This window comes from Desmodus rotundus, chromosome 5 (genome assembly GCF_022682495.2).
Source record: "Desmodus rotundus isolate HL8 chromosome 5, HLdesRot8A.1, whole genome shotgun sequence".
NCBI classification, from domain to species: Eukaryota; Metazoa; Chordata; class Mammalia; order Chiroptera; family Phyllostomidae; genus Desmodus; species Desmodus rotundus.
The window spans coordinates 14,659,525-14,679,486 of record NC_071391.1 but is presented as its reverse complement, the minus strand read 5'-3'; the positions used below and the strand labels follow the sequence as shown (position 1 = coordinate 14,679,486).

At 52.3% G+C, this 19,962-nt stretch overlaps 1 protein-coding gene across 8 annotated transcripts in view; it reads left to right on the top strand.

Moving 5' to 3' along the window:
- PRDM11 (PR/SET domain 11) overlaps window positions 1-19,962 on the top strand; it is an 85,493-nt gene that overhangs the window by 23,868 nt on the left and 41,663 nt on the right. For 4 of the 8 annotated variants that reach the window (XM_045193980.2, XM_053924607.1, XM_053924609.1 and 1 more), the window contains exons 2-4: window positions 11,331-11,455; window positions 11,814-11,917; window positions 12,492-12,754. The exons of 1 other annotated variant lie outside the window; for it this stretch is intronic. In XM_045193980.2, the coding sequence (XP_045049915.1) occupies window positions 11,337-11,455; window positions 11,814-11,917; window positions 12,492-12,754 (486 nt within the window). In that variant the 5' untranslated portion in view covers window positions 11,331-11,336. Of the gene's footprint in view, window positions 1-10,182; window positions 10,221-10,554; window positions 10,737-11,330; window positions 11,456-11,813; window positions 11,918-12,491; window positions 12,755-19,962 lie in introns of those variants that run through there. 3 more of the 8 variants (XM_053924608.1, XM_024558935.3, XM_045193981.2) reach the window with 3 other exon arrangements.

Sequence of the window (19,962 nt, the reverse complement as noted above, 5' to 3'; positions counted from 1 at the left end):
CAGGGCTGAATCATTGCGCACCATAGAGGGACGGGTTTGCGCTCCCCTGAGCAATGCGCCGCACAGAGTGCTCCAGTTATAGCTTCAGTCGGGGTCGGGCTGAGGGGAGGCAGCGGCTGGGGGTGAGATGCTGTGCGCCCCCCGGATTTGCCCCTTTGTAGGCCAACACCATAGAAGTGGACACTTCACAGAGGCACAGGCACAGCTCTGGAGCCAGTGGGAGTGGACCCACGGGGAGGTGGGGGCTGCACCTTGGTAGGAGGACAGGGTGCCGGGGAGGATGGCGGTGGCTGCATGTAATAGAAGCCCTGGGCTAGGGGGGACTTGAGTAAGGAGATATGTAGTAACAGGAAATTCATACGCAGGGTAGGTTCCAGGGCTAGTTTATTTAGCACCTCAACCTTGTCAAAGTCCCCATCTCTGAGATGTCCAACACCAACTGGTCTCTGATACACTGACACCAACTGGGTGTCCAACAACTCAGTTCAGTTCTAAAACGAATGATCCAGAGCCAGCACAGAGCCCGCAGGTCGAGGGCTCAGCCCCCGAGATGCCCTCTGCAGACTCCAATCGCGGGTCCTGGGGTGCCTGTGCTTCCTGACCAGCATAAGTCAGGCGTTTCTGCAGCCCCTCCTCAAGGTCTGTTAATTGCTAGAACGACTTCAGAACTCAGGAAAGCTCTTTACTTGCTATTACTGTTTATTATAAAGGGTACACTCAGGAAGAGCCAGGTGGAAGAGAGGCACGAGCTAGGTAGGGGGGCACAGAGCCTCCACGCTTGCTCCCCAGCAGCACCGCTCTCCCAGCCCCTCCAGGTGTTCACCAGCCAGGAAGCTCAGCGTCTTGTTGTTTGAGAATTTTGGAGGCATCCTACGGAATGGGATGAAATATTTGCAAACTGTATGTCTGATATGGAGTTATCAGAGAACTGATAACTCAAAATACATAGAGAACTCATACAACTCAATAGCAAAAAAAAAACCTGATTTAAAAATGGGCAGAGGATTTGAATAGACATTTTCCCACAGAAGACATACAGAGGGCCAACAGGTGCAAGAAAAGGTGCTGAACGTCACTAATCGGCTCATGGCCAGGGAAATGCAAATCAAAGCCACACAGCTCTCAGAATGGCTGTTACCAAAAAGATGAGAAGTTACGTGTTGGTGAGGATACTGTTTTGTATGGAGGTTGCTCAACAAATTAAAAATAGAACCACTATATGACCCCGGAGTTTCATTTCTGGGTATTGCTCCAAAGAAACAAAAACTAACTCAAAAAGATATCTGCACCCTGATGTTCATTGTAGCATTATTTACAACAGCCAAGACATGGAAACAACCTGAGTGCCCACTGGCGGATGAATGGATAAAGAAAGTGTGGCGAGATGTGTCTATCTAATCTGTACCCATATCTGCACACACTAGTATATTTATATACTCTAGTTAGTGTATATGTATGTATTTTCAGTATACGTACACTATTTAGTATACATATATGCACTACTTAGTATATGTGTATAAAGTACTATTTAGTCATAAAAAATGACAGAAATACTGCCATTTGCAACGACATGCATGCACCTTGAAGGCATTATGCGAAGTGAAATAAGTCAGACAGAGAAAGACAAGTACTGTATGATCCCACTTATACATGGAATCTGAAAAAACAAAAACCAACTCATAAATACAGAGAATAGATTGTTGGTTGCCAGAGGCTGGGGGCAGGGCAGGGGGCAGGGGTTGGTGAAGTGGGTGAAGGGAAACAAAAGGTGTACACGTTCAGTTATAAAATACACAAGTCCTGTACAGCACGTAATGTTACAACATGTACACTATAGTTAATAATACTGTAGTTGCTAAGAGAGTAGATCTCAAAAGTTCTCATCACAAGAAAAATAATTCAGTCACTGTGGTGGTAGATGTAAGATTTTTGTGGCGGTCATTTTGCAATGTATACAAATATAAAATCATAATGTTGTATACCTGCAACTAACATAATGTTTTTATGTCAATTATAACTCAATAAAAAAATTTTTTTTGATAGAGCTCAATCCCCAGGCCCCCTCTTCTCTTAGAAGACCAGTAGGTGGGGCTGAAAGCTCTAACTGGAATCACTCGGTCTTTCTGGAGACCAGCCCACCCTGAGGCACAGGGGCCCCACCCTAAGTCATCCCATTGGCATAAACTCGGGTGTGACAGAAAGGGGCTCCTTCTGAAGAACGAAAGACACTCGTATCACTTGGGAAATTCCAGCGTTTTCAGGAGCTCTGTGCCAGGAACAGGGGACAAAGCCCAAACACGTTTCTTATTACAACCCCTTCCCTCCGCTCTGCTGTCCTCGCTTCTTCCTAAAGGGGTTTCCTGCCAAGGTCCTCTGCAGGGCACAGCTGCCATTTGCAACAGTGTCCATGCACTTTCTCGTCTGAGTCATGAGATAGAAGTTCTTCCCGCCCTCTGATGGGCCACCGTAGGTCAGGTGTTATCTCAGGAGATGACAAGGTGATTGGTTAAAAGCCAGGTCCATGATCTAATCATTGGGGAGGGGGAGGGTGTTACCGTAATTGGCACAGATTAATCTGAGCCCACCCCTGGAGCTGAGGGGATGCTCAGCTCTCCTGAATCGCAGTTGGTTCTGGGGGTGGTAGGGGTGGCACCTGAACAATGTCCAGTTCTCTTAGTGGGGAGGAGAGGGTGCATGGGCTCCCGCTAAGCCTCCAGCAGTGTCCTCAATGATAAGTGAACACATAAAAACGGTACCACCCTTACCTACCTTCTCCACTCGACTCACGAACCTTTACACTGCTTCTCCCAACGTCTTCTTATCAAAATCTTACCGATGGTGGAGTCAACCATCAATGATGGGACCGAAACCACCTTGGGAGGATGTGTTCCACTGCTAAGCGGCCCCCCACCCCAACGCCAGCTCAGTGGTCGAGCTCAGTGGGAACTGCTCTGCAGCGAAGGCCTGAAACCCCACCTGTCACAGTTCCCCCAGATGCGGAGTCAGGGCTGCACAGGGTCAGAGTCCCCCATGGGAGTACTTTGTCCTTAGGGCCCCTGCCGATATATCTGTGTTCATTTTTATTAACATATGAGGTCACGTAGAAAAATGCACATAGAATAAGAGCAAGGCTCAGTATATTTTCACAAACCGAACACACCCAGAGGAGCAGCTCCGTCAAGATTAACAGAGCGTGACCGGCACCCTACGGCCCTCCTTCTCTCCCTTCCTAGTCGTTCCCAAGGATAACCACAAACACTGCTACTTCTGAAGCCCTGTCCTGCCCGCTCTTTAGCCTTACGGAAATTGAATTCACAGTGTGTGCTCTTTGGGGCCCCAGTTCTTTTCCCAGCATCGTGGCCCATCCACACTGCAGCATGTGCTCAGCGTCTGCCCACTCTCCTCTCTGCGTCGTCAGTGTTCTCCACTGACCTACTTTTCAAACACAAAGAAGCCTAATGAATATTGTACACTTTCCTAGTAGTTAAATTAATTAGCAGGACCAGTGCGCGTGTGTGCCAGATTTCTTTGCTTTTGCTTAGAATGATAGCAGCCAGCGAGTGTGTTGGCCCTGGCCATGCGTAACCTGTGTGTTTAGGGGAAGCTGGGGAAGTGGGCAGCACTGCACAACGCGGTCTGTGTAGTAGAGGAAGTCTTCCAAAATGCGAGTCATGAAGAAAATGAGAGACAGAGGTGCTTCGATGGAGAAATAACAGGGCTCTCACTGGCCAATCGATTGATTGATTCATTCATTCATCAGCTATGCATCTGGTGCCACTTACATGCCTGGTATTCAGTCTCTAGTTTGGGTTCCTCTCTCCTCCTAACCAACTGGTTTGAGCTCAGCATCTAATGACAAATGAATAATGATGGGAGAACCTTAGGTATCTTCTCTAGCAATTTCTAAATTAAATGAGTATAAAGAGTTTCTTTAAAAAAATATTAAGCAACATTCTTCTTCGTAAGCAAAAAAGAAAGAAAGAAAGGGAAATCAGAAACTCTCTCTTTAACACTATCCCTCCACCAGCTAATCACCAGTGACTGTTACGCCAGAATGCATCCTCCCAGACCTCTGCATGCATATCCATATGGCTGTGCATATACATTTTAAATGGTATTATTTTGTATCTATCTTTCATACTTTTCATTTTTAAAAAATAGACTTTATTGTTCAGGGCAGATTTAGATTCACAGCAAAATTAAGAAGACAGTGAGTTCCCAAATACCCTCTGACCTCTCACAGCTCCCCAGCTGTGGATGTCCCACCCCAGGGTGGTACGTTTTGTACAACCGATGAACCTCTACTGACACATCATAATTGCCCAAAGTCCATCGTTTACATTAAGGGTCAGCCTTGGTGTTGCACATTCTATGGGTTTGCACAAATGTATAATCATAGGTGTCCACCGTTTTAGTACCGTCCAGGGTATTTTCATTGCTCTGGAAGTCCACCGTGTTCCTCCTGCCCATCCTTCCCAACCTCTCACCCCTGGCAACCACTGATCGTTTTATTGTCTCCATGGTTTCACCTTTTCCAGAAGGTCATATAGTTGGAATCATATAGTATCTGGCCCTTTCCAGTTATCTTCTTTCACTTAATAATAATGTTTATTTTTGTAAAAAATATTGTATTTATTTATTTTTAGAGAGAGGGGAAGGGAGGGAGGGAGAGAGGGAGAGAAACAGCACACACACCCCCAACTGGAGACGTGGCCCACAACCCAGGCATGGGCTCTGACTGGGAATCAAACCTGTGACCTTTCGGTTTGCAGGCTGGCGCTCAATCCACTGAGCCACACCGGCCAGGGTAATAACATTCATTTATATTTTATAATATGTTGAGTATTTGTTTCCATGTCAATAAACATTCTTCCCAAGCCTTGTGAATTGCTGTCTGGTATTTCATTCTATGCTACCTATTAACTTCTCTCCCGTTTTCGAGGTTTACATTGTTTTTTATTTCTTGCTACTAAAAATAGTGTTGTAGAGGACAGCTTTGTAAGTAAATATTTACACACAACTTAATTATATCCTTAGGATAAGTTCCAAGAGGAGGATTGCTCTTACTAAGGTTTTGCTCATTTCAAGGCTTTTAATATGTGATGCCAAGTCCCCCTCACAAAGGGTGGGCCAATTTATATTCCAGAAAGTTGGGCATGTGGGGCACTTCCCCCAGACTTGCCAACTCTGAATATGCGTTTTTAATCTTTGCCAACTTAATAGAAGGAAAAACAATATTTGTTTGTTTTCATTTATATTTGAGTGTTAAGGTTTTGCAGTTTTCCATAAATCACATTGGTTATTTGTCTTTCTTATTTTGCCAATTGCTTTTTCATGTTCTTTCCCATTTTTTTCTATTGGGATAAGCATCTTCAAAGTACAGATTTATTAGAAGAGTTTCTCTGGTAAGGGCATTAAAATCCTGCTGTGAAGCCCCTCACAGCAGTATTTTAACGTCAATAATTTTCACCCCTGTGCCCACCCGATGTCTGTTGTACTTTAAAAAATAAATACAATGAGAGATAATAAGAACTAATATTTATAACTCCATGTTATCTTATTACATGCCAGACATTATGCTATGCAAACGAGTCCTGTGAGATAGGTCCTTACATCAGTCCCATTGGACAGATGGGGAAACCAACGAACCTGCAGGAGTGGTTAGTTAATTTCCTCAAGGTTACAGAGATCGTGGGTGGCCATGCTGGTGCCAGTTGATTGACAAACGCATGGTGACGTAGAGCTTCTATGAATTCAATAACACTTTTTAATAAATGCATCTTTTGTTCATCACAAAAGTATCTACATATGTTTGCAAGTCTATCTTACGTATAAGTTCAAGTCGACTTTTTATCTCCAACAACTCCCTGTGATGCTCCCGTGTTCTCCCCCATTACTCCCATGATTTACTGTTAAGAACCATGTTGGACCTTGTATTTTCCAGGATGGTAACTGAGGCTCAGGGCAAGGCAGGACCGTGCTCTGGATCACCTGAAAAGTTTATGGCACAGCCAGGACTGAGACCTGGGGCTCCGCATACCCAGCCCAGGTCAGCGTGTGACTTGGGCCAGCCCTCTAATCTCCTATTCCTTTGTTGTCAGAAGGCACAGCAGAGGATGCTGCTATGGCACCAGGATAGACCTGCCAGATTCTCATGTTGCCAGCCTCTGGGGAAACCAAGTGGGCGCAGACGCCCAGTCCTCTGGCCACATGGGCTGCTGGGCATTCCAGGACCCTGGCCTGCTGCCAAGGGTGAAAACAGAGCTGCAGCCTCCTGAGCCACATTCTGCCCCCTCCTCTTGGTTTGCATCTCATTGCTGGGTTTGCAACATGCCTAATCTCTGCATGTGCAGACTCAGAGGAGCCAGCTGAGAGGGACCACTGCCAGCAGCTCGGAGTCCTCCACGAGCCCTGCTCACCACACCTTCCCCAAGGCCCTCACCAGGCAAGCAGGGCCACAGGAGTCTGCAGAAATGGTTTGGGGAGCTTGACCTGCTCAGGCCTTACAGTGCGCGCTGGGATGGACTCAGTGAAAGACACAAGTCCAAATTCTCTCTTCCCAAATGCAAGAGAGAATTTCATTGATTCTGCCACATCCTATGTCTCCCTACCTGCCCCCACGGCCTTCCTTACAGACACAAGGGTAGTAATGCACATCGGTCATGCAAGTTAGGCTTGATCTTGGTTCTCCAGGCAACTGGACTCCTCCAAGAATGGAGAGAACTTAATTGTGCAGACAGTCAATATATAGGTGTCCAATAGTACGTCCTCTGTAACCCATCCTGTTCCCTTTTTTGCCTTAGCTACTAGGAAGCTCAGAACTGACTGGAAAGCTAGATCACTAACCATCTTAAAACAGGTTCTTGGTATAATTGGCATGATTCTTTCTCCACGAGGTCTCTGGTTGTTATCTCTCCTGTTGCGTATGTGTTTGAGTTATAAATCATCACAGTTCTTTAATGTGATGAAGGTGGGCTGTAAATAAAAAATAAGACGTGAAAGGAAGTGGCCTGTAGACCTCTCTACTTTGAGATACAAATGAGAGCTTTCCGCAGAAGGGGATGGTTTTCCTGGGACCATTTAAGACTTAGAAAAACGTCTGTGTGCCCTTTTTCCTATGTCTTTGTCTCTCTCTCAGTCTTCCTTCCCCTTCCCACCTACTCTTTTCTCCCCACTTTCCTCTTCCTTCTCCTTCCCTTCCATCTTTTATTCTTTCGCTATCACCTACTTTTCTCTATTTCCCTTCTCTTTCCTTCTCTTCCCTTCCCTTCTGTTTGTTAATCTCTCTTCCCTCCATCCCCTGTCTCCTCTCTCCTCTTCTGGCTCACCCCGTTACGTCTGGGCAGCCAGTTTAATGTTACTATTCCTTACAAACCCACAGCACTTGGCTCTTTCCAAGGCCTCGCCCCCATCTTTATCTCATTTACTCCTCGTGGGGATAACCTGGCAATTAGGATCATTTCCACTTTACTAAGGCCTAGAGAGTTTAAGTCAGTGGTCCCCAACCTTTTTGGCATCAGGGACCGGTTTCGTGGAAGCCAATGATGGGGTGGGGGTGGAGCTCAGGCAGTTAGGCCAGCGATGGGGAGCAGCAGGATGGAGGGATGAAGTTTCTCTCACTGGCCTGCTGGGCAGCCTGGTCCCCAGTAGGCCACAGAGCAGGGGTCGGGCCCCCTGGTGTAAGTGATGTGCCCATGGTCACACAGCTATGCTTCACAACTTACTGTCACACTCAGGCTCCAGGCCTCATGAGTCTGATTCCACCACACCCTCCACTGCACCTCACTGCTTCTGAAGACCAGCATCCCCCACCCCCTCTTGCCTGGCAGAAATCACTGAGAGAGCACCTTAAGAAGAGGATTCAAAACAATACCCCGCCCCCCCCCCCCATGTCTCCCCTTCTCAGCTCTTTTAGAGCTGACATTCTCAACGGGGCCAGCAGGACATATATATTAGAGGAGGGGGCGGTGAATTATGACATGGGTCATTTGGGAAATATTTACTGGGAATGTGCTATGTGCTAGGCAAGGCTGAGACCAGGGCAAGGCAAGCAAGGCCCCCAGGGTGCAAAACTTAAGAAGGCAGTCACCCCACCCATGGGTGCTGTTCTTGCAAGTGCATGGCTCTGAGAGTGGGTGCCCTTCCAGTTGATGCCCTGGCACCTTGCTTGTCTTTGCTAGTTCCACCCTGCTGTCAGGCATTGTTACAGGTGCTGGCAATCAATGGTGAGCAAAAGGGCCTGCACCTTGCCCTTGGGAGCTTATGATCTACTATGGGAAACAGATATTAATCAAACAATCAGGCTAATGAATGGCCATTCTAAGTGTGACAAGTGCCATGAGGGAAGGGCGATGGGGCTGGACAGGGTATTATGGAGGGGGAACAGCAAGAGCTAAAGGTTGGGGTAGGAGTTTCCATGTGGGTACAGGTGGAGGACACAGCAAGTTCACGGGCCCCATGGTGAACAGGTTGCATGGTTTACAGGTGAGGCTGGCGGAGGAGGGCAGAAGGGCCAAAGCAGGGAAGTCCAATGTAAAGTGGTCCCAAGCAGTGTGTCTAATATGGTGCCAGAGTGTGCAAATGACTGATTAAAACAACGACGACAACGACAAAGCCAATCCAGTGGAGAGAATTCGAAGCCTCCCCAACGCCACGAGGTCCCTCATGTCCCCGTTCCCGAATGGCCTTCTTCCGAGGGATTGCTCAGATTGTGCCTCACTCCCTTCCACCTCATCCCGGTGTAGTACAGCCCGTCTATCTGTACGATTAGATAGAATCTCATCTCAGCCACATTCTCCTTGTGAAGAAGTCGGAACACAGAGGTTAGGTAACCTGCTGTCTTAGTTAGCTCAGCCGCCCTAACAAAACGCCACAGACTGGGTGGCTTAAACAAGACACTTAGTTCTCCCAGTTCTGGAGGCTGGGAAGCCCAAGATCAAGGTGCTGACTAACTCTATTCCTGGTGAAGCCTCTCTTCCCGGCTTGCAGACTGCTGCCTTCCCACTGTTTCCGCCTGGTGGAGAGAGCAAGCTTGTGTCTCTTGTCCCCTTATATCGCAAGGGCAGCAGCCCTATTGGATCTGGGCCCCGCCCTTAGGACATCATTTAACTCGTATCATGTCCTGGCAGACCCTGTCTCCAAATACAGGCACATGGGGTTTGGGGCACCAGCATATGATTGGGGGAGGGCGGGTGTGAGCATTCAGTCCGTCACACCTGCCCAGGGGCACGTAGCTGATCAGTGAGATTTGAATTCCAGCGCTGCTGCTCTGGAGCCCAGGCTCCTGACCACCAGACACAACTGCCCCGGGATGTTTGTGTGTGCCTGTTGTCACCCGAGTGAGAGCGCCTCCGGGCAGGGGTGTTCAGTGAGCCCTTCCACATGCGTTGGTTCTTGTCCCCCCCTGGCAGCTGGACAAGTGTGTTGAGGCCTGGACGCACCCCCGGGTGATCCCAGTGGGCCCTCTGTAAGGGGACCTGGCAGAGGGTATGACATGGAGCAAAACCAGACCTCAAACCTCACGCTTGAGTTTGGGGGTCCTGTTTCCAATTTACTCAGAGAGGGCCCCAGGCTCCAGTACACACGCCACCAGGAATGGGCTGCTTGTCCCTGGGCGACTCACTTGACACCTTCCAGCCCCTAGGTTCCTGCCTCTCACGGGAGGCGGGGGTCTATCCGTAGGCCATGAGATCGTAGGCACGGGTGGCGGGAGGCAGGCGAGCTGCAGGCGCCCGGCCCGCACCCTAGGCCGCGCGGGTGGGGAAGGGGGGCAGGCGGGCGGTGCGCTGCCGGCGAGTTGAGTGGCAGTGGCGGCTCTGGTGGCGCAGCAGGCCGCTCCGCAGCGGGAGCGCTTCCTCGAGCTGCTCGCGCATTTCACAGACCTGCACCACCACCCGCGGTGCCACAGGGCCCGGCCTCCCCTGCGCTATCACCCGCACCAGACGCCCGCCCGGCGCCCCCAGGCCCGCGTGGGGGCAGAGCCCGCGAGAGGGGCTGGAATTCCTCCCAGGGGGCCCCCTCCCGCCGCCCCTCCCGGGCTCTCGCTTCCTCCCGCTCCCCGCGCGCCCCCCTCCCGGCCGCCAGCCAACTGCGTGCCCCTGGGGCCGGCAAGAAGCCACATGCCCCCGCAAGGAATGCCGGGCCGAGCGGGCGGGGGGCGGGCGCTGGGCTGGGCAGGGCCGGGCCCGGCCGGGCCGGGCAGGGAGCGCCCCGCCGGGAAGGTTGGTGACAGGGAAAGAGCCAGCCCGCGCCCTCCACGGCCGCCCGCGTCGCCCCCGCGTCCGCCCCGTGCGCCGCCCCGGCCTGATCGCGGTGTCTCACACTTTCCCCGCCCGACACGCGGACGGGACGACCTGCGGCTCCCCGGCTAAAGCGGGGTAGCTCGGCCCGGTTCGGGCAGCCCCCGCCCTTTCCGCGCCGCCGCCCCCCCACCCCAGTCCCCGCCGGCTCGGAGGAGGGGGCAGGCCGTCATGTTTCCTCACACCCCTCCCTGCCGCCGCTGGCTTTGGGGCCCCGGTGGGGAGCAGGGGGCTGATTAGCCGAGGAGCAGGGGTGTGGCCAGCGGGGCCCCGGGTAGTGAGTCACACACGCTGCTCGCCCAGTCCCGGGGCCAGCGCGGTCCCAGCCCGAGCTGCACGCTTCCCCGGCCTGGCCCGAAGAGTGTCCCCGGGCTTGGCATGAGGACCCTGGGGTGCCGAGGGAGGGATTGAAGCCCGGCGCAGTGGTGGAGGAGGGCGGTAAGCGGCGACTGGGGAGACTTCCCCTAGATAGAGCGGGGTGGGGCTTGGAGTCGGGGCCAGCCCACCCCAGGACCCCCAGGCTCCGCCTGTACCTGCTCTGAGCTGGCCAAGCGGGCCTGGCTGCATTCCCTGGCAGCCCCTGGGCTAGGGGTTCACCGCGAGGCACTGAGGGCCGATTTCATTAGCCCGCGCCCCTTGGCCCCAGCTGGACTTGAGTCGGTCCCTCCCCTGCTCCCTACTGCAGAGTTTTGTGCGGAGGCTCCTGCGGGTTCCTCGTACCCTTTGCCCTTTGATTTTGGGGTCTAGACTGTGCTGTTCAGTTCTGCCTCCTGGCCTGAGCTGCCCCTGGCCCCTGACCCCATGGGGCTGGTGGCTCCAGTCGTCCCCAGGACCAGCCCGGGATAGAAATGGCATTTCCTCTTGGCCAGGCTACAGCTGTTTTTGTTGTCTGTGTTCTCAAGCGCTTCCTCTGGGGATGGCAGAGAGGGTAACCAGACTCCGCGGACCCCCCATTGCCCTCTCTGACACTCACCCCTCTTTCCCTGTCTCTTTGATCCTTTTCCTGTGCCGGTCCCGCCTTCCCGACCCCAGAACAGAATGACTGAGAACATGAAGGAGTGCTTGGCACAGACCAAGGCGGCTGTGGGGGACATGGTGACCGTGGTGAAGACAGAGGTCTGCTCACCTCTCCGAGACCAGGAGTATGGCCAGCCCTGGTGAGGCCCCTGTGTGGAGACAGGAGAGGGAGACCGGGGAATCACTGGGCTGGGCTGGTCGGGTTTGTGGGAGACCCTGCAGAAAGTTCCCACTCCCTGCCCACCTTCCTTGTCCTTCTCCGCACAGTTCTTGGGACCAGAGGTGAGCACAGGCTTTAGAAAAACCCAGGGAGTGGCCCAAGAAGGCCCAGGCCCAGGCCTCAGGACTCCTCCCTTCCCACTACCCCCTGTACTAAAGGGGCAGGCCTACTGGGGCTCCTCCATCTGCCCTGCTCCTGTGGCCTCGGCTTCGCTGCCCACCAGCCTCTCCCTCTCTGATGGCTTCTTTGCTTTCTTTAATGGCCCCTGTCCTGGCCAGCTCTAGGAGACCAGACCCCTTGGCCATGGAAGTGGAGCACAAGAAACTGAAGGGGAAGCGTGACCTCATGATGCCCAAAAGTTTCCAGCAAGTGGACTTCTGGTGTAAGTGGAGCTTGGGGCTATTTGCTGAGCTACTCCTCCCTTCTTTCCCAACTGCCAGCCCCATCTTGCTTAGGGAATTTGCAGGGGTAATACTAATGATTGTCATTCACCTGTTATGTGCCAGACACAGGTCCACGCCTTAGTTAATTCTCCCCATTAGCCATTGAGCTGGCTACTCTTGGTCCCATTTTCCAGGTGAGGAGACTGAGGCTTGGTGAGGGTTAAGAACCCTGCCTCAGGTCCCACAGCCTACAGATGCACAGTTGCAATTGAAACCCACACCCATCAGACTCCAGAGAGTGCTCTTTCTTCTACTTTATCAAACTTGAAACAAAGGAGCTACTGGATTCCTTAGTGTTGACGGGCATGTCCTTGAGCCCCCAGGGAGGATACTGGGTTATTGCTACTGAAGACTCAGTGGCCTATAGCTGGCTGGGGTGGAGCCAGGGCTGGGGCTCCAGAGTGCCATGCAGTGCTTTCCACTGTCCTATGCTGTCCTATGTTGAGGGTGGGCTTCCCATCAGCCCCTCAGCCTCCCCCAACAATTGAGTTTCTCCTCTTTCCATCTCTCCAGTCTGCGAGTCTTGCCAGGAGTACTTCGTGGATGAATGCCCGAACCACGGTCCCCCGGTGTTTGTGTCCGACACGCCGGTGCCTGTGGGTATCCCAGACCGGGCTGCCCTCACCATCCCACAGGGCATGGAGGTGGTCAAGGACGCCAATGGGGGGGATGACGTGCGGTGCATAAATGAGGTTATCCCCAAAGGCCACATCTTCGGCCCCTATGAGGGGCAGATCTCCACCCAGGACAAATCAGCTGGCTTCTTCTCCTGGCTGGTGAGTGTCCCCGGGCAGTGCCATCTGTGGGGGTGCCCAGGTGCATGGAAGGGAACCAGCAGGGGGAGCCATCACTGTCCCAGCCTGACTCCAGAACTTTTCTGCCATCATTCCCAGACAGGTAGATGATGAATCTTGCTGTCCCCTTGCCCTAGCTAAGCGGCGGGAACCCTTGGTGGCCAACGGCCATGCGGAAGAGCTCCTCTGGCAGTCATCAGCAGAATCAGTGGTGGGGCAACTTCCCTGTGTGTCCTCCCTGTGAGCCTCTGGTGGCCCACTCAGTGGCATTTATGAAGGGTTTTCCCAGGCCCTCCTCTGGTGCTGGTGACTTGGAGCCGGAGGCTGTGGGGATGCAAAGCATGATATTCAGCTGAAAAGTGGTAACGTCAGGTGCTGGGCTACGTGCTGGAGGGAAAGCCTTCCATAAGGCAGACATGGTTGTGGGCCTCAGGGAGCGGACAGTCGCGGTGGGGCGAGCAGGCCCCGAACAAGCACATGTGGTGATGGCTGCCGGAGGGGCAACACAGGACACTCTGGGAACAGCAGGAGGTGGCCATGTTCGTAGCGTTCAAGAGTTTGAGGCCTGGAGCCCAAGCTCATTCTGTCATCCAGCTCTGCTATTTACTATCTCACGTGACCTTGGATGGGTCATTTAACCCCTGTGTGCCTCTTCTTTGACAGGAAAATCATAGCTAATGGTGAGGATTAAGTGAGTCAGTGCTGTAAAGTTCTTAGGGTTGTGCTTGCCCTTAGTGAGTCCGCAGCGAATTATCAGCCATTATTATTACTGTTGTTGGCCTATGTGAGCAGTTTGGGCAAAATTTCCTTTAGCCAGAGACTTGAAGAGTGAGTAGCAGTAGTAGAGGGAGTTGGAAAAATGCTCCGTGCAGGCAGAACAGCTGAGAGAGAGGAACTCTGAGAAGTCCCATGTGACAACAGTGATGAGCTGAAGAGGCTGAGTGGCAAGAAGGAGAGCAAGGCAGGGACCAGATTCTGCTGGGTCTTGTAAGCCAGGGTCCGTGCATCGTCCCTCCTGTGGGCCAGGGACCCCACTGAAACATTTCAAGCAAGGTGCGACTTGGAGAATTGGGATTCTAAGTGGGAGGCTGGGATGGGGGTTCAGGTAAGGAAAGAGGGTGGTTTAAATGTAAGTGCTAGAGGTGGGCACATGCGAGAGAGATTTAGGAGGGAAGAACCCCAAGGTTTATTGATGGATGGGATGTGGAGGTGAGGAAGGGGAGTTTTCAAAGATATAAAGAAGGATTATCCGAGACAACTGTTAGGAGTCAAGCTTGAACAGAGATGGGGGGATGTGGGACAGAAGAGGAAGGCAGGCTAGGGGGTAGGAAGACCATAGGGAAGGCTTCCTGATAGTTGAGCTGTGCCCGAAGGAAGAGAAGACCCACCAGGGAAGACTGGTGACAGGCAACCAGATGGGTGAGACAGTACGTCCAAAGGCCCCGTGGCAGGAGGGGGTGCAGCATGTCTGAGCAACAGAAAGAAGAACCGTGTGCCTGGAGTGCACCCAGCACAAGGGCCTGGAGGAGGAAGTGAAGGCTTGGTCATTTAAAGCCCAGTGGTCCAAATTGGGACTTTTGTTCTTTAGTTTAAGAACTATGGGAGATTTTACTTATGTTTTGAAAGGGTGATCTGGCCACAGCGTGGAGAACTAATGGGGGGTGGGGCATGGGTCAAGAATGGGTTGTCCACACCTGAGTTAGAGGGCTGTGGCCATTCTCTAAGTCGACCATGGTAGAGGTTTGGCCCAGGGAGGGAACAGAGACAGGAAGACAAGTGAAGTGGTTTGTGAACTATTTCAGAGATGAAAGACATTTGACTTGGGAATAGACTAACTGGCCTAAGTACGGGAGAGGAAAGTGTCCAGAGCAACCAGGGCAGGGCTCCTCTCCCAGCAGGCCAGGAATGGGGCCTTTCTCTGGGAAACGGGTGTCTCCAGAAGGGGGACGGGGTTGAGGGAAAGATCCCGGTCTTGGTTTGCACTCGTTGAGCTGGAGTGGCATCGAGATATCCTAGTGGCGATGTCAACGAGGCAGTTAGATATGTAGGTTTGGAGCTCTGAAAGGAGCTTGGAGATGTCACTTCTTAAGTCACCTGTGCAGAGGTGATCAGAGAGGCCAGGGGTGTGGAGGGCACTCCCCAGGGAGTGCAGGCTGCATGAGAGGTGGAAGGGGCCTGGGACTAAGCTTTGAGGAACTTCAGCAGTTAGTGTTTCAGAAAGGGAGCCTGATCCTGCAAGGGAGACAGAGAGCAGCCCGGGAGGTGGGAGGCCAGAACGGCCCACAGTGTCTAGGTCTGCTGAGCAGCCGAGCAGAAGGACTTAGAAGTGGCCGTTGCATTTAGTGTCGGGAAAGTCATCGGCCACTTTAGCAGGCACTATTACTCTAAGACAATGGTCCTCAACCTGGAGCAATTTGCTTTCCCCTCCTCCGGCTCCTGGGACATTTGGCCAGGTCTGGAGACACATTTGGCCTTCACAGCTCAGGATGGGGATGTGCTATGGGCGTGTAGAAGGCAGAGGCCAGGGAGGCTGCTCAATATTTTATAATGCACAGGCCAGCCTCCCACAACAAAAAATGGTCAGGCCTCCAATGTCAATAGTACTGTGCTTGAGAATCCTTGCAGGTGAGTGATGAGACAGAGACCTTATCAGAATGGAGGCGGAGTAGAGTCATTTCTCAAGGGTTTGATTAGAGATACAAGTGGAGGAGAGAGATAGGAGATAGGGAAGGTGACAGCTGGAGGAAGACATGGGGTCAAGGGAGTTTGTTAATGATAGACTTGAACATCTTAAAAGATCCCAGTGGGCGGAGTCTTAGAGTAGAGATAAGGCATGATGGATAAACTTTTATATTACCTGAGAATGTTCAGATGGAGACATTGGATGTGGAAAGGAGGTGAGTCAACATTTATTTTTCCTGTCACTGGAGGGATATCCTGGTGGTTTGGAGCAGATAGAGGGGGGTAAGCTTAGTCAACCAAATAATGCTCCCCCCCAAAGGTACCCGTGTCCCGATCCCTGGAACCCATGGCTGTGTTATCTCATATGGCAAAAGGGCCTTTGTAGATGTGGTTATATTAAGGATCTCGAGATGGAGAAACTGTCTTGTTTTATTCGGTGGGCCCAGTGTAATTACAGGTGTGTTTATAAGAGGGAGGCAGGAGAGTCAGAGTAGAGAGCAAAGATGGGAAGATGCTCTCCTGCTGGCCTTGAACACCAAGGAAGGAGCCATGGGAGGCAGGCAGTCTCCAGAAGCTAGGAAAGACAAGGAAACAGATTCTTCTGTGGAGCCTCCAGGAAGAACTCAGCCATGCTGACATCTTGATTTCGGGGCTTCTGACCTCCAGACCTGCACGCTGATAGTGTGTGCTGTTTGAGGCTGCTGTGTTTGTGGTGGTTCGTCATGGCAGCAGTAGGAACCTAATCCAGTGTTTTGGGGCCACCTGCTAAAATGAGCGGAGAGATGGAGAGATCTGGTCTGACGTTGAGGAGAATGCAGAAGGCGAGTTCAGTGTGGAGGTGTACAGTTTGGGGTACGCAGGAGATGCCTGGGGGCGCTGCCCAGAGGCCCATCAGTGCATGTGGGTCCGCAGCCAAGGGGATAGAAGGGGAAACTAAGCATATCAGTTGAGGCATTTATGCAGCTGAAGCCCTGAGAAGGGATGGGCAGTGGGGTCAGTGCTGTGGAGGGGGAGAAGCTGGAGGACAGCCCTCTTGGCTCGGCCAACATGCAGGTCTCGGTGTCCTTGGTGGCAGTTTCACAGCAAAAGCTACATTGCCATGGAGTGAAGAGTGAATGAGTGGGAGCTGAGGAGAGGGGCCCAGCAAGGGTGGCTGGCTTGTTTTATGTCTGGCTGCTCATTGAGCAATTATTATATGACAGGTGTATACCACAATAGCCCCATAGTTGGAGGTTGCCGCCCTTCTTATTCAGATGAAGGAACCCAGGACTGAAGAGGTTAAGTGGCCCCAACTTCCAAGCTGGTATGGGGTAGACTTGGGCTCCTCCAGAGATAGCCCCTCTCCATGACGCGATGGGGCTGTAAAGAGTTCCTTCATGGGAAGGCATGCCTAGGGAGGGGGAGCGGTGAATGTGGTGGTGTGTGCAACCCCAGACACAGCCACTCCCAAGCACTAGGCCCTGAGCGGGGAGCTCTAGGGGTAACAGAAATGCACAAGGTTTGCTCGCTGCTCTTCTAGAACTTGTGGTCCAGATTTGGGGAGCAGGGACCAAGGTGAATGAGGGGGGAGGTGGCTTATTCCCAACCAAGTAACGCGGAGGCAGAGTGTTGCTGGTGACTAGTACTAGAACGCAGAAGGCTCTAGGGGCAGGGACAGGGAACTTGGTTTTGGCTGGGCAGATGGGAGATGGGCCTTAAAGGATGGACAGAAGTTCCACAGAGGAGGGTGATGGCTTCTCAGCCTAGGGCCATGCCCAGGGCAGGGCTGCTAGGATCCCCTCCTTTTCCCACCAGAGGCAGAGTCTGTACCTGGGGACAGCCGGCCAGGCAGGCTGGGATCTGTAAAGCGGGCAGCTTCCCCAGGTTTGCGGGCTGGTGTGCGTCTGGGGTATGGAGAAAAGGCAGACTAGGAAGCCCTGGAATTTGCACCCTGGTCATAGACCAGTGCCCCATCAGGAGTGGGTGTGGCCCGTGGTGCTGGGGTGGGGCCGGAGGCCAGCAGGCTGCTCCCCTGCGGGTTCCTTCCTAGGATCACGAACTGTAGCCTATGGGTGGGTGAGGGGAGAGAGTGGCTGGAAGTCACATGTGGAAGCTTTGACCTCTGTGCTTCAGAGAAGTGAGAGGTCTTAAAGGCCTAGAGAGAATAGATGTGCAAAATGGCTCAAGAAAGCAGGGCCCGTGTGTTTCTCTGTGTGTGTGTGTGTCCCAGATGAGCTGGATCAGGATCCAGGAGCCTCACTTCTAAATAAGCTGCATTCGTTGGTCAAATCCTGTTCCAAAGCCACACTTACTGTCCTTCCTGACCTTCTGTGTGCCTTCAGAGCTCTGGCCCCCATCCAGCACAGCACCTTTCCTGCCACACCTCCTCAGCATGCACATTCTACTCGGGAAGAAGTGGTGCTGACGGTAGCACAGCCATTAATGTTTATTGAGCGCTGACTCTGTGTCTGGGGTCGTGCTTGGCACCTTATCGCATGATCTCATTTAATCCGAGCGGTGCCTCTGTTGAGTAGATATTATTCCATCCCTTGCACAGCTGAGAAAACTGAGGCCTGGACAGGGGGAGTCATTCCTCACAAAGCTGAAGAGCTAGTGAGTCACTGAGTGGGGCAGTGTGACCCGCCCTCTCGTTCTGCCTCCTGGTCCTCTTCACCTCCCTTCCTCCTCTCACCTGTTCCTACCACCTGGCCTTGGCTGACTGTTCTGTTCTTCTTACCTGTGCAGCCCAAGTGCCCTCTCCATCTGCAGTGCTGGTCCCGTGTGTGCTGTCGGGTGTAGGGACACAGCCTGGGGTTAGATGGACCAGGCGACCATTTCCACTTTGTACCTCTACTGCATGGCCTGGCCTCCTTGGAAGGGGTTTTATACTCACTTCTGGCTATTTAGAAAAGAGATGCCGCTCCTTCTGCTTTCTCATCTCACTGGGAATTATAAACTCCATACCTCGTTGCCAGGGTTGCCAAGCCGCCCTCAGACATGGCAGGCCTGGCCAAAGACCGCACTGCAGGCACAAGGTGCTTGAGGAGGGCCTGGCAGCCACGGGGCTGGGCGAAGAGGCAGAAGAAAGAGGAGGCCAGCTTGGAGTTTCTATTTCAGTTTCTTACTTGGACCCAGTCTTGTTCCAGTAGGGATTTAGGGCAGCCTAGCAGGATACATAAAATATAACATGACAGCATATTAAAACTGGGAGAGAAGAAAGAAAAACAAGGGTGGAGGCCCTAAACGGAGCCAGGAATGAAGCTGATCATGTACACCATAATGACCTGTAGATATACTTTTAGCTACATGGGATCCCAGCCTGGCAGCCGCCGGGAAAGGCGAGCCTGGGCAGCTACCAGCGTGTACTGTCCCTAACGTGCGCATTCCCAGGTAGCTCCCGAGCAGGTCGGCCCAGAGGTCCTTATCCGGGGGACAGTGTGTGCTGGGCTTGCTCACCCACTGCCGGCCCGCCCGCCCGACTCCTGCTGTCCTGGGGGACGCCGCCAGGAAATGGTATGGCAGCGTTTTCCATTCCAGCTTCCGTTGTAACGTGGGCATTTATTTTAAAACTTGAAATTGGATGTGCGAAAGTTTGTGGCATGCCTCTGGAAACCCCTCAGTAGCCAGGATGGAGGGGCATGTGGGCAGGTGTCTGCAGCACCAACAGGCAGGTGTGACCAAGCTGGGGAGCCCAGAGAAGGGAAGAAGGGATGTTTAAGACAGGTTGCGCATGTCTGTGTGCACCGGGGTGAGCCCGTGCTTTGCGTGCTTGTTGGTTAATTCCTATGAACTCTTCATTTTGAAAGATTTCCAACCCTATAGAAAAGTTATAAGAATAGTATAGTGAACACCCACACACCCTGTATCTAGATTTACCTACTGCTAACACTTTATAACAATGACTTTATTTTTGTTTATTTTCTTCCAAACTGTTTGAGATTTGTCAGTCTTTACAGGTTGTGCGGTCTGTCTCCGCTGATCAACTCTGCCGTTATAGGGTGAAAACAGCCATAGACGGCACGTGAGTGAATGAGTGTTCCTATAAAACTTCATCTATGAACACTTAAAAATCTGAATTTCAGCCCTGGCTGGTGTGGCTCAGAGGATTGAGTGCCGACCTGCGAACCAAAGGGTCGCCGGTTCAATTCCCAGTCAGGGCACATGCCTGGGTTCTGGGCCAGGTCCCCAGTTGGGGGCACGCGAGAGGCAACCACACACTGATGTTCCTCTCCCACCCTTTCTCCCTCCCTTCCCCTCTGTCTAAAAATAAATAAAATCTTTCAAAAATTTGAATTTCACATAAATTTGAAAATCTTATCAATGAAACTATAGGAGAAAGTTGTTTTCATTTATTAAGAAGACAAAAACCTTGCAGGCTGTATACAAACGGACGGGGGCTGGACTTGACCGGCAGGCAGTAGTTTGCGACCCCTGTCCCACACAGCCACGATAAAATTATCACACTCAGGAAACCTAACCACGGATGCAACATTGTCTCACCTGCAATCCATACTCAGTTTCCCCCATCC